The sequence below is a fragment of the Anomaloglossus baeobatrachus genome, chromosome 2 (assembly GCF_048569485.1).
Source record: "Anomaloglossus baeobatrachus isolate aAnoBae1 chromosome 2, aAnoBae1.hap1, whole genome shotgun sequence".
NCBI lineage: Eukaryota > Metazoa > Chordata > Amphibia > Anura > Aromobatidae > Anomaloglossus > Anomaloglossus baeobatrachus.
The window spans coordinates 5,782,078-5,796,900 of NC_134354.1; the positions used below are offsets into that span (position 1 = coordinate 5,782,078).

The 14,823-nt window shown below is 54.8% G+C and overlaps 1 protein-coding gene across 1 annotated transcript in view; it reads right to left on the reverse strand.

Moving 5' to 3' along the window:
• Positions 1-13,221: 13,221 nt before the first annotated feature.
• The window catches only part of TTF2 (transcription termination factor 2), a 77,616-nt gene continuing 76,014 nt past the window's right edge, over positions 13,222-14,823 (reverse strand). Inside the window, exon 22 of the mRNA XM_075337776.1 lies at positions 13,222-14,037. Within this exon, the coding sequence (XP_075193891.1) occupies positions 13,893-14,037 (145 nt within the window). The 3' untranslated portion in view covers positions 13,222-13,892. The remainder of the gene's footprint in view (positions 14,038-14,823) is intronic.

The following is a 14,823-nucleotide window of genomic DNA, read 5'->3' on the forward strand; positions in this document are numbered from 1 at the left end:
CCAGGCAGCCTCCTTAGGCTTCTTACCAGGGAAGAAGATCACAGCCGGGCGGCCTCCTCGGGCTTTATACCGGAGCAGAGGATCACAGCCGGGCGGCCTCCTTGGGCTTCATACCGGAGCAGAGGATCACAGCCGGGCGGCCTCCTCGGGCTTCATACCGGAGCAGGGGATCACAGCCGGGCGGCCTCCTCGAGCTTCATACCGGAGCAGAGGATCACAGCCGGGCGGCCTCCTCGGGCTTCATACCGGAGCAGAGGATCACAGCTGGGCAGCCTCCTCGAGCTTCATACCGGAGCAGAGGATCACAGCCGGGCGGCCTCCTCGGGCTTCATACCAGGGCAGAAGATCACAGCCGGGTGGCCTCCTCAGGCTTCATACCAGGGCAGAAGATCACAGCCGGGCAGCCTCCTCGAGCTTCATACCAGGGCAGAAGATCACAGCCGGGCAGCCTCCTCAGGCTTCATACCAGGACAGAGGATCACAGCCGGGCAGCCTCCTCGAGCTTCATACCAGGGCAGAAGATCACAACCGGGCGGCCTCCTCGAGCTTCATACCACGGCAGAAGATCACAGCTGGGCAGCCTCCTCGAGCCTCATACCAGGACAGAGGATCACAGCCGGGCAGCCTCCTTAGGCTTCTTACCAGGGAAGAAGATCACAGCCGGGCGGCCTCCTCCAGCTTCATACCGGAGCAGAGGATCACAGCCGGGCGGCCTCCTCGGGCTTCATACCGGAGCAGAGGATCACAGCCGGGCGGCCTCATCGAGCTTCATACCGGAGCAGAGGATCACAGCCGGGCGGCCTCCTCGGGCTTCATACCGGAGCAGAGGATCACAGCCGGGCGGCCTCCTCGGGCTTCATACCGGAGCAGAGGATCACAGCCGGGCGGCCTCCTGGGGCTTCATACCGGAGCAGAGGATGACAGCCGGGCGGCCTCCTCGGGCTTCATACCGGAGCAGAGGATCACAGCTGGGCGGCCTCCTCGAGCTTCATACCGGAGCAGAGGATCACAGCCGGGCGGCCTCCTCGGGCTTCATACCGGAGCAGAGGATCACAGCCGGGCGGCCTCCTCGAGCTTCATACCGGAGCAGAGGATCACAGCCGGGCGGCCTCCTCGGGCTTCATACCGGAGCAGAGGATCACAGCCGGGCGGCCTCCTTGGGCTTCATACCGGAGCAGAGGATCACAGCCGGGCGGCCTCCTCAAGCTTCATACCAGGGCAGAAGATCACAGCCGGGCGGCCTCCTTGGGCTTCATACCGGAGCAGAGAATCACAGCCGGGCGGCCTCCTCGAGCTTCATACCGGAGCAGAGGATCACAGCCGGGCGGCCTCCTCGGGCTTCATACCAGGGCAGATCACAGCCGGGCGGCCTCCTTGGGCTTCATACCGGAGCAGAGGATCACAGCTAGGCGGCCTCCTCGGGCTTCATACCGGAGCAGGGGATCACAGCCGGGCGGCCTCCTCGGGCTTCATACCGGAGCAGGGGATCACAGCCGGGCGGCCTCCTCGGGCTTCATACCGGAGCAGGGGATCACAGCCGGGCGGTGTCACGAATATGTCACGAAAGGGGGTTATAGGAAGCGGGAAGTATGTCCTTCCTTTGTACCACCTGTCCAACTGACAGACAGAGCACGTGATGCGCTCTCTAGCGCCCCTCTTATAGTCAGGCCAATTATGGAATTGCCCAACAATAAGCAAGGAGGCCGCTATTCTCCTGTGCCGATGCTTGAAGGGCTCCAGGTGAGAGTAGGGTATATATTCCCCCGCCCTCCGTGGACGGAATATATAAAAACCTCCCCAAATCTCACTGGCCGCCCCACAATGATCCTTGGCATAAACTCGCTGCCACCAACCGAATACGGTAACTATTAACCGAGCTCACAGACGTGGGATCCGAGATCGAGATAACAACAGCCCAAGATTAATTATATAATTTAATCAGCCGAAGCCGCACAAGAAACTACAATATATACAATATGAATAACTGGAGAAAAAAGGGAGAGGAGGCAACAACCATATGTGAAAAGAAGGGAATTTTGTTACTTACCGTAAATTCCTTTTCTTCTAGCTCCTATTGGGAGACCCAGACGATTGGGTGTATAGCTACTGCCTCCGGAGGCCACACAAAGCATTACACTAAAACGTGTAAGGCCCCTCCCCTTCTGGCTATACACCCCCCGTGGGATCACGGGATGCTCAGTTTTAGTGCTAAAGCAAGAAGGAGGAAAGCCAATAACTGGTTTAAACAAATTCACTCCGAGTAACGTCGGAGAACTGAAAACCGTTCAACATGAACAACATGTGTACCCGAAAAAACCAAAAATCCCGAAGGACAACAGGGCGGGTGCTGGGTCTCCCAATAGGAGCTAGAAGAAAAGGAATTTACGGTAAGTAACAAAATTCCCTTCTTCTTCGGCGCTCCATTGGGAGACCCAGACGATTGGGACGTCCAAAAGCAGTCCCTGGGTGGGTAAAGAAATACCTCATGTTAGAGCTGCAAAGACAGCCCTCCCCTACGGGGAGGCAACTGCCGCCTGCAGGACTCTTCTACCTAGGCTGGCGTCCGCCGAAGCATAGGTATGCACCTGATAATGCTTGGTGAAAGTGTGCAGACTCGACCAGGTAGCTGCCTGGCACACCTGTTGAGCCGTAGCCTGGTGTCGTAATGCCCAGGACGCACCCACGGCTCTGGTTGAGTGGGCCTTTAGCCCTGAAGGAACCGGAAGCCCAGCAGAACGGTAGGCTTCAAGAATTGGTTCTTTGATCCATCGAGCCAGGGTGGCTTTGGAAGCCTGCGACCCTTTGCGCTTACCAGCGACAAGGACAAAGAGTGCATCCGAGCGGCGCAGGGGCGCCGTGCGGGAAATGTAGATTCTGAGTGCTCTCACCAGATCTAACAAATGTAAATCCTTCTCATACCGATGAACTGCATGAGGACAAAACGAAGGCAAGGATATATCCTGATTAAGATGAAAAGAGGATACCACCTTCGGGAGAAACTCCTGAATGGGGCGCAGCACTACCTTGTCCTGGTGGAAGACCAGGAAAGGAGCCTTGGATGACAGCGCTGCTAGCTCAGACACTCTCCGAAGAGATGTGATCGCTACCAGAAAAGCCACTTTCTGTGATAGTCGAGAAAGTGAAACATCCCTCAGAGGCTCGAAGGGCGGCTTCTGGAGGGCAACCAGCACCCTGTTCAGATCCCATGGATCTAACGGCCGCTTGTACGGGGGTACGATATGACAAACCCCCTGCAGGAACGTGCGCACCTTAGAAAGTCGTGCTAGACGCTTCTGAAAAAAGACGGATAGCGCCGAGACTTGCCCTTTAAGGGAGCCGAGCGACAAACCTTTTTCTAACCCAGATTGCAGGAAAGAAAGAAAAGTAGGCAATGCAAATGGCCAGGGAGACACTCCCTGAGCCGAGCACCAGGATAAGAATATCTTCCACGTTCTGTGGTATATCTTAGCAGACGTGGGCTTCCTAGCCTGTCTCATGGTGGCAACGACCCCTTGGGATAATCCTGAAGATGCTAGGATCCAGGACTCAATGGCCACACAGTCAGGTTCAGGGCCGCAGAATTCCGATGGAAAAACGGCCCTTGGGACAGTAAGTCTGGTCGGTCTGGTAGTGCCCACGGTTGGCCGACCGTGAGATGCCACAGATCCGGGTACCACGACCTCCTCGGCCAGTCTGGGGCGACGAGTATGACGCGGCTGCAATCGGATCTGATCTTGCGTAGCACTCTGGGCAAGAGTGCCAGAGGTGGAAACACATAAGGGAGCCGGAACTGCGACCAATCTTGCACCAAGGCGTCTACCGCCAGAGCTCTTTGATCGCGAGACCGCGCCATGAAGGTCGGGACCTTGTTGTTGTGCCGAGACGCCATTAGGTCGACATCCGGCACCCCCCAGCGGTGACAGATTTCCTGAAACGCGTCTGGGTGAAGGGACCACTCCCCTGCGTCCATACCCTGGCGACTTAGGAAGTCTGCTTCCCAGTTTTCCACGCCCGGGATGTGAACCGCGGATATGGTGGATGCTCTGTCCTCCACCCACAGCAGAATCCGCCGGACTTCCTGGAAGGCTTGCCGACTGCGTGTCCCTCCTTGGTGGTTGATGTATGCCACCGCTGTGGAGTTGTCCGACTGAATTCGGATCTGCTTTCCTTCCAGCCACTGCTGGAAGGCTAGTAGGGCCAGATACACTGCCCTGATTTCCAGAACATTGATCTGAAGGGTGGACTCCTGCTGAGTCCACGTACCCTGAGCCCTGTGGTGGAGAAAAACTGCTCCCCACCCTGACAGACTCGCGTCCGTCGTGACTACTGCCCAGGATGGGGGTAGGAAGGATCTTCCCTGTGATACAGAGGTGGGAAGAAGCCACCACTGCAAAGAGTCCTTGGTCGTCTGGGAAAGGGAGACTTCCCTGTTCAGGGATGTTGACTTCCCGTCCCATTGGCGGAGAATGTCCCACTGAAGTGGGCGCAGATGAAACTGCGCAAACGGGACTGCCTCCATTGCTGCCACCATCTTCCCTAGGAAGTGCATGAGGCGCCTTAAGGGGTGCGACTGACCTTGAAGGAGAGACTGCACCCCTGTCTGCAGTGACCGCTGCTTGTCCAGCGGAAGCTTCACTATCGCTGAGAGAGTATGAAACTCCATGCCAAGATACGTTAGTGATTGGGTCGGTGACAGATTGGACTTTGAAAAGTTGATGATCCACCCGAAAGTCTGGAGAGTCTCCAGCGCAACATTCAGGCTGAGTTGGCATGCCTCTTGAGAGGGTGCTTTGACAAGCAGATCGTCTAAGTAAGGGATCACCGAGTGTCCCTGAGAGTGCAAGATTGCTACCACTGCCGCCATGACCTTGGTGAAAACCCGTGGGGCTGTCGCCAGACCAAATGGCAGAGCTACGAATTGTAGATGGTCGTCTCCTATCACGAAACGTAGAAAGCGTTGGTGCTCTGTAGCAATCGGCACGTGGAGATAAGCATCTTTGATGTCTATTGATGCAAGGAAATCTCCTTGAGACATTGAGGCAATGACGGAGCGGAGGGATTCCATCCGGAACCGCCTGGCGTTCACATGCTTGTTGAGCAGTTTTAGGTCCAGAACAGGACGGAATGAGCCGTCCTTTTTTGGCACCACAAAGAGATTGGAGTAAAAACCTTGCCCTTGTTCCTGAAGAGGGACAGGGATCACCACTCCTTCTGCTCTTAGAGAGCCCACCGCCTGCAGAAGGGCATCTGCTCGGTCGGGATGTGGGGAAGTTCTGAAGAACCGAGGCGGAGGACGAGAACTGAACTCTATCCTGTACCCGTGAGACAAAATGTCTGTTACCCACCGGTCCTTGACCTGTGGCAGCCAAATGTCGCAAAAGCGGGAGAGCCTGCCACCGACCGAGGATGCGGAGAGAGGAGGCCGAAAGTCATGAGGCAGCCGGCTTGGAAGCGGTTCCTCCGGTTGCTTTCTTGGGGCGTGAGTGAGCCCGCCAGGCATCTGAGCTCCTTTGCTCCTTCTGAGTCCCTTTGGACGAGGAGAATTGGGGCTTGCCCGAGCCTCGAAAGGACCGAAACCTCGACTGCCACTTCCTCTGTTGAGGTTTGCTTGATCTGGGCTGGGGTAAGGAGGAGTCCTTACCCTTGGACTGTTTAATGATTTCAGCCAATTGCTCACCAAACAGTCTGTCTCCAGATAGCGGCAAGCTGGTTAAACATTTCTTGGAAGCAGAATCTGCTTTCCATTCCTTTAACCACAAGGCTCTGCGCAAAACCACAGAGTTGGCGGACGCCATTGAGGTACGGCTCGTAGAGTCCAGTACTGCATTGATAGCGTATGTCGCAAACGCAGACATTTGCGTAGTTAAGGACGCCACCTGCGGCACTGCTGGACGTATGATAGAGTCCACCTGTGCCAGACCAGCGGAAATAGCTTGGAGTGCCCACACGGCCGCGAATGCTGGAGCAAACGACGCGCCGATAGCTTCATAGACAGATTTCAACCACAGGTCCATCTGTCTGTCATTGGCATCTTTAAGTGAAGCCCCATCCTCCACTGCAACTATGGATCTAGCCGCAAGCCTGGATATTGGGGGATCCACGTTTGGACACTGGGTCCAGCGTTTGACCACGTCAGGGGGAAAGGGATAACGGGTATCCTTAAGACGTTTGGAGAAACGCTTGTCCGGATAAGCGTGGTGTTTCTGGACTGATTCTCTGAAGTCAGAGTGGTCCAGAAAAGTACTCAATTTACGCTTGGGATACCGAAAATGGAACTTCTCCTGCTGTGCAGCTGCCTCCTCTGCTGAAGGGGCTGGGGGAGAAATATCCAACAGTCTATTGATGGCCGCTATAAGGTCATTTACCATTGCGTCACCATCAGGGGTATCTAGATTGAGAGCGGTGTCAGGACAAGACTCCTGATCACCCACCTCTGTCTCCTCACACAGGGACTCTTCTCGTTGAGACCCTGACCAGTGTGATGACGTGGAGGGTCTCTCCCAGCGAGCTCGCTTAGGCTGCCTGGGACTGTCATCCGAGTCAGAGTCTTCAGCCTGTGATGCCTGGGACCCCCTTGAAGTACGGATTAGTTCCAGCTGAGGGGGACCGGGGAGCATAGACACAGCAGTGTGCATGGTCTGAGTAACTGGCCTGGACTGCAAGGTCTCCAGGATTTTTGTCATAGTCACAGACATCTTATCAGCAAAAATTGCAAATTCTGTCCCCGTCACCGGGGCAGGGTTCACAGGCGTCTCTGCCTGGGCCACTACTACCATAGACTCTGGCTGCCGAAGTGGCACAGGGATTGAACATTGCACACAATGGGGGTCATTGGAGCCTGCCGGTAGATCAGCCCCACATGCGACACAAGCAGTGCATACCGCCTGTGCCTTGGCACACTTGCGTTTTGCGGATGACATGTTGTTGTCTCCTCAGAGCAATATAGGGTATAAGCCAAGAAGCGACCGTACAGTGCAATATAAATATATATGGTACAGGGAAAAAGTGCACCAAATAACACTGAGGCACTAGTGGGGCCAGCACTTATGTGCAGCTTACCGCCCGCATAAACGCGGGTGTGTGGTCAGCAGAGTCCCTTGTCTGGGTCCCCCAGAGCCTGTGTCCGTTCTCCAGCCAGACTGCATGCAGGAATGGCTGCCGGCGTCCTGTGGAGAGGGGCGGGCCCTGGGCGTGTTTAGACCAAGAGCGGGAAACTTGCGTCCCCACTGTGCCCAGTGAGAGGGCTGGAGTATGTAAATAAGACTCCAGCCCTCAGCGCTGACTATGGAACAGCGTCTCTCCCTTTCCCTGATTGACAGGGAGGGGGCAGGAACGAAGCGGAGCTAGGCCGCAAAAGCCGGGGACTAGATTTATGAGCGCTGCCGCCGTAAAAACGCAGTCAGCGCGAGTCCCCGGCGCACTACAAGTCCCAGCCGCGCCGCCGCTCCCGGAGCGGCCGGCGCGGTAGTTCCCAACACATAAAGTCACTCAGCTAAGCTGCAGTGACTAACCCGAGCGCGCAGCGCTAGTGCCCCCGGCGCACTAGCACACCCAGCAAGTCTGGAGTGTGCGTGGCCTGTCTGTGCGGGGACACAGAGTACCTGAATGTTGCAGGGCCTTGTCCCTGACGGTACTCAGCTCCTCCAGCAGGTTCTCTGGGTCTGTGGATGGAGCCCGGCCTCAGGGTTTGGGGGCCGGTAAGATCCCACTTCCACAGAGCCCCTTAGGGGGATGGGGAAGGAAAGCAGCATGTGGGCTCCAGCCTCCGTACCCGCAATGGGTACCTCAACCTTAACAAACCGCAAGTGGGGTGAGAAGGGAGCATGCTGGGGACCCTATATGGGCCCTCTTTTCTTCCATCCGATATAGTCAGCAGCTACTGCTGACTAAACAGTGGAGCTATGCGTGGATGTCTGACCTCCTTCGCACAAAGCTTGAAAACTGAGCATCCCGTGATCCCACGGGGGGTGTATAGCCAGAAGGGGAGGGGCCTTACACGTTTTAGTGTAATGCTTTGTGTGGCCTCCGGAGGCAGTAGCTATACACCCAATCGTCTGGGTCTCCCAATGGAGCGCCGAAGAAAATCCATATTTATTCATAACAATCACATATATAAATACAATGTGTATCAATAGGGAAAGGTCAGACAATACAGCAGGAATAAATAGGGGGAGTAAAAGTGTGTGTGTGGGGGCGTCTCTTGCCAACCAGAACCAGCCACAATAGGAAAAAATGAAGAACTGCAATGCCACCAATCTACAATGGGGTGGGCCCATGAAGGAGATATATGGGAGAGATGACAGGGTAAATACCAAATGGAAAGACCATAGAAATGTGTCCTATATGAGATCGGAATTATTGTGGACACCAGCGGGTGGGCACCCAGGTATGTATAAATCCTGACAACGCCTCAAATAAGCCGCAGTATGACTAGAAATGGTGGGCTGTGCAGAGCCAAGGGCAGGAGGGAACCAATTCCCAAAATCAATGTAAATCTGGTGAGTCCAGACCCAAAGCACCACACAGCCCAGAAGATACAATAAGAGGAAAGTTCCAACTATAAAAAAACTGCGGCGAGAGGAATTGCCAGGAGGAGTTGTAGAGGTACATACACCAGAATTGTGCACCAACCGGAACAAGCATATGTATAGTTCCCCACTAGGAGTTACTATCACTGCAGAAGGGGTTAAAGTGAAACCGCCGGGGCTGCAACAGGCAATGAGACAATTGAGTCATATAGAGGGATTTAGCATGCATTGGGTCACAGCGTGGAGCACCGTGCGGTCATGGGGGAACCGCATATAAGGGCATATGAGGGCAAAAGCAGAGTAATAATACCTGGTGGCTGATTCGGAGGGCAAGGGACAACTCCTGACAGCTGTTTCGCAGCGTTGGCTTTATCAAAGGAGGTGTGGATGTATCGGGTATGCAAGACTTTATTGGGACTGAACCAGGTGATTGTACTTAATGGCGGTTGTTAACTGCGCATGCGCCGGAGCCGGAGTACGGGAAGTGGAAGGGATCAAGAGACAGTTTTTGAGGATGAAGCGGATCTGCTCTACTTCTTCCACCTTTGAAACCCAGTCGTCCGATCTCCGATGCAGGTTTAGCGCGAGGGGGTATAGCAACAGATGCATTGAAAAAGGCTATCTACGTGCAAAGCATAGCCCCAGGGAACATCTTCTCCAGTATAACCATCATCGGCCAACCATGGACAACCAGATCCGTTTCATTGGGACTTTTAATCACGAGTGGGACACGATGAGGGGAATCCTGGAGAGGCACTGGTTGGTACTTTTTACCGAGCCCACTTTGGCTGCAGTGCTTCCCAGGAGACCCCTCAAGACGGCTAGACGGGCAAAGAACCTGGGGGATCTTCTCGTCAAGAGCCACTCCATTCCTCCCAGACAGAACCCCTTTGGTTCCAGGGGCCCCCTTCGGGGCTGTTTTCCTTGCGGCCATTGTGCCGCATGTGCTAATATTATCAGGGTGTCATCCTTCACTTCTTCTGACGGCAAAAAGGTTGTTTCCATCAATAACTGTATCTCTTGCAATACCACATGTGGTTTACTATGCCACATGCTCGTGCGCCCTGATCTATGTGGGGCTCACTTCACGTGAGATATTATTGCTGCCGCCTCAGTGGAAGATGTCACCTTTTGAAAACCTTGCCCCGTCATTTTAGGGCTGCCCACAATTGCAGCCCTAAATCTTTGCAAGTTAGGGGCATCGACGTGATTCATGGGGGTGTTCGGGGGGCAACCTACGCAGGATTCTCGCTCAGCAGGAGTCCAAGTGGATTGTCTCCCTGAACACGCTCGTGCCGATCGGTCTACACGAGGTGGTCAGCTATGCCCCCTTCTTGTATTCCTTAATATGGCCTCCTCCGTTTATGGAATGACAATCCCCCCGGTATTCTCCTCCTTTATTCCCCCGGTCTTCTCCTCCTCTATTCCCCCGGTCTTCTCCTCCTCTATTCCCCCGGTCTTCTCCTCCTCTATTCCCCCGGTCTTCTCCTCCTCTATTCCCCCGGTCTTCTCCTCCTCTATTCCCCCGGTCTTCTCCTCCTCTATTCCCCCGGTCTTCTCCTCCTCTATTCTCCCGGTCTTCTCCTCCTCTATTCTCCCGGTCTTCTCCTCCTCTATTCCCCCGGTCTTCTCCTCCTCTATTCTCCCGGTCTTCTCCTCCTCTATTCTCCCGGTCTTCTCCTCCTCTATTCCCCCGGTCTTCTCCTCCTCTATTCCCCCGGTCTTCTCCTCCTCTATTCCCCCGGTCTTCTCCTCCTCTATTCTCCCGGTCTTCTCCTCCTCTATTCTCCCGGTCTTCTCCTCCTCTATTCTCCCGGTCTTCTCCTCCTCTATTCCCCCGGTCTTCTCCTCCCCTATTCCCCCGGTCTTCTCCTCCCCTATTCTCCCGGTCTTCTCCTCCTCTATTCTCCCGGTCTTCTCCTCCTCTATTCCCCTGGTCTTCTCCTCCTCTATTCTCCCGGTCTTCTCCTCCTCTATTCTCCCGGTCTTCTCCTCCTCTATTCCCCCGGTCTTCTCCTCCTCTATTCTCCCGGTCTTCTCCTCCTCTATTCCCCCGGTCTTCTCCTCCTCTATTCTCCCTGTGCTCTTGTCGGGTTTTTGTTGCGGAAATTTCCGCCCTGGATATACTCCTTCGGGGGTAATTTTGTGGGGTTTTTAAACTGTGTATGCTTTTACGCACTGTTTTAATTGTGTTAATTATTATTTTTTGTCTTTCCTTATGTTTCCCAGGTTTTTTGTTTCAGCCCTTGGGATATGGACCATTCCTTTATTGATTCTTTGTGGAGATCACAAAAAATGCTTTCTGCTGCTTTGTTATCATGCTATTTTCTTAAATTTCCCTTTTGATCTCTGCATGTTTACAAGTATTGCATGTTTTCATCTACCTCGTGGTTGTGCGCGTCCTCCGTCGCGCTGACTGCGGGCAGTGGGAGGGATTGAGCCCGTTTGTGCGCGCGCGCGGGTACCATGGAGACGTGTCCCGTGGACCCGCGCGTGCGCCGCATACAGCGTTGGCTCTTGATCCCTTCCACTTCCCGTACTCCGGCGCATGCGCAGTTAACAACCGCCATTAAGTACAATCACCTGGTTCAGTCCCAATAAAGTCTTGCATACCCGATACATCCACACCTCCTTTGATAAAGCCAACGCTGCGAAACAGCTGTCAGGAGTTGTCCCTTGCCCTCCGAATCAGCCACCAGGTATTATTACTCTGCTTTTGCCCTCATATGCCCTTATATGCGGTTCCCCCATGACCGCACGGTGCTCCACGCTGTGACCCAATGCATGCTAAATCCCTCTATATGACTCAATTGTCTCATTGCCTGTTGCAGCCCTGGCGGTTTCACTTTAACCCCTTCTGCAGTGATAGTAACTCCTAGTGGGGAACTATACATATGCTTATTCTGGTTGGTGCACAATTCTGGTGTATGTACCTCTACAACTCCTCCTGGCAATTCCTCTCTCCGCAGTTTTTTATAGTTGGAACTTTCCTCTTATTGTATCTTCTGGGCTGTGTGGTGCTTTGGGTCTGGACTCACCAGATTTACATTGATTTTGGGAATTGGTTCCCTCCTTGCCCTTGGCTCTGCACAGCCCACCATTTCTAGTCATACTGCGGCTTATTTGAGGCGTTGTCAGGATTTATACATACCTGGGTGCCCACCCGCTGGTGCCCACAATAATTCCGATCTCATATAGGACACATTTCTATGGTCTTTCCATTTGGTATTTACCCTGTCATCTCTCCCATATATCTCCTTCATGGGCCCACCCCATTGTAGATCGGTGGCATTGCAGTTCTTCATTTTTTCCTATTGTGGCTGGTTCTGGTTGGCAAGAGACGCCCCCACACACACACTTTTACTCCCCCTATTTATTCCTGCTGTATTGTCTGACCTTTCCCTATTGATACACATTGTATTTATATATGTGATTGTTATGAATAAATATGGATTTTTTCACATATGGTTGTTGCCTCATCTCCCTTTTTTCTCCAGTTATTCATGTTCCTCGGAGTAGGCATGTCCTTATGGGACACCACTGAGTGGTCCCATAAGTTGGTATTCTATTATGGCCAATTTTTTGCTATTAATATATACAATATGGAATCTACAGGATATACATAAGTCAGAGTACATTTACAGGCAAGGTATGGATAACAAACAGGCATATAGTTCAAGCAGTTACCTTGTGCGTCTGGCCACAGGGGGGCGCTGTTCGGCCAGGATTCCAGGAACTTCCTCCCATGTGTTCAGACACAGACCCCCGGCAAAGAACAGCTAATAAATGGCTGCACTGAGGTTATCAACCTGGCTCAATCCAGGTCCCCCTCCTACCTTAGTGACCTCACAGGGGAGCACTGCCCCACCCCATGCCTCGAGTCAAAAATAGTATCCAGAGTGATTATTAATCATAACTTTGCCTGGGAACGTCGTAGGCGGACGCCAATGCTCTCATTTTGACAGTTATGATTTTACCTTCAAAATGGTAGGACGTATGGCTGGTCTGCTGGTTCCCCACTGGCCTATATCCCGTTTGGGGTACTTCCCAAGGTCCCACAGCTATATAAAATATGTGCTGAACTCGTCAGCCGGCCCCGATGCCATATTTCTGTCTGCCATATTAATAGGAAGCACGGTTCATGAAATATTAACCATATTCTACTGGAGCCTGGCTGTCTGGATACTTCCAAGCCTGCTAGGTAGATACAAACTTCCATCACAGTGTGACTGAGGGGGATCTTCCTGGGTCCTTTGTTCACGGCTCAGCTAATCTCCATATCATAGGAGATTGCCTCTGGCTGTGTAAGTGGATTTGACACCTTTCCTTTGACACCAATCTGCAAGGCAGGGAGCGATTAGAGAAATTATGACTGGACATCATAATTCCTCTTCATATCCCATGATTTACCTCACAGGCGGCCTCCTCGAGCTTCATACCGAAGCAGAGGACCACAGCCGGGCGGCCTCCTCTCAGTCCCGCACTTTGTGTTTTGCGTCCTCTTCATTGTTCATCTTTGCACCAGAAAGCCGGAGGGGAGAAGCCTGAAGATGGAATTTCGAGATGGAGAACCCGGACAGGCAGATGAGTATACAGCCGGCAGGCTTGTATACTCCAGGTCACTACTAGAAAACGATCAGCACCGTCAATGATTGAGACATGAGAATATATAAAACTTTATTACATAACACATAGAAAACACAAAACACTGTACACATAAATATAACGTCTGACCACAGTATAATCCCGCCAGCTGGGGAGACGACCGCCATATACACCCGCCAATTGGGGAGACGACCGCCATATACACCCGCCAATTGGGGAGACGACCGCCATATACACCCGCCAACTGGGGAGACGACCGCCATATACACCCGCCAACTGGGGAGACGACCGCCATATACACCCGCCAACTGGGGAGACGACCGCCATATACACCCGCCAACTGGGGAGACGACCGCCATATACACCCGCCAATTGGGGAGACGACCGCCATATACACCCGCCAATTGGGGAGACGACCGCCATATACACCCGCCAGCTGGGGAGACGACCGCCATATACACCCGCCAATTGGGGAGACGACCGCCATATACACCCGCCAATTGGGGAGACGACCGCCATATACACCCGCCAACTGGGGAGACGACCGCCATATACACCCGCCAACTGGGGAGACGACCGCCATATACACCCGCCAACTGGGGAGACGACCGCCATATACACCCGCCAACTGGGGAGACGACTCCCGTGTATAAACCCGCCAGCTGGGAAGACGACCGCCGTATTAACCCGCCAGCTGGGTGGATCTCATAGTATAGCTGTCTACAGGGGTCACCTTTTCCATGTGGATTGGGTGCAGCGCTACACCCCAAACAGCAGGCGCAGGTCCATCAGGGTGAGTTTGGTGAAGCTGCTGCTGTTTCCAGTCAAAACTTTCTTGGCCAAATCCTTTTTCTTCTCCTGGAGCTGAGAGATTTTCTCTTCCACCGTCCCCTCACAGACAAACCTGCAGAGAGCACGGGAAGCACCAAGTAACTCCACCCAATGGGGTACAGCGATAATCTGCAGAGAGGAGGGCGCGGGAGCGAGGCGTCGCCCGGGACGGGGAGGGCGCGGGAGCGAGGCGTCGCCCGGGACGGGGAGGGCGCGGGAGCGAGGCGTCGCCCGGGACGGGGAGGGCGCGGGAGCGAGGCGTCGCCCGGGACGGGGAGGGCGCGGGAGCGAGGCGTCGCCCGGGACGGGGAGGGCGCGGGAGCGAGGCGTCGCCCGGGACGGGGAGGGTGCGGGAGTGAGGCGGCACAAGGGACGGGGAGGGTGCGGGAGCGAGGCGTCGCCCGGGACGGGGAGGGCGCGGGAGCGAGGCGTCGCCCGGGACGGGGAGGGTGCGGGAGTGAGGCGGCACAAGGGACGGGGAGGGTGCGGGAGCGAGGCGTCGCCCGGGACGGGGAGGGCGCGGGAGCGAGGCGTCGCCCGGAACGGTGCGGGAGTGAGGCGGCACCCGGGACGGGGAGGGCGCGGGAGCGAGGGGTCGCCCGGGACGGGGAGGGTGCGGGAGTGAGGCGGCACAAGGGACGGGGAGGGTGCGGGAGTGAGGCGGCACAAGGGACGGGGAGGGTGCGGGAGCGAGGCGGCGCCCAGGACGGGGAGGGCGCGGGAGCGAGGCGTCGCCCGGGACGGGGAGGGCGCGGGAGTGAGGCGGCACCCGGGACGGGGAGGGCGCGGGACAGATACCAATCTGTATTCAGGGGTGTTGGACCAGTGGCCCCTGAGATTCAGCTCATCTGCCCTAGTG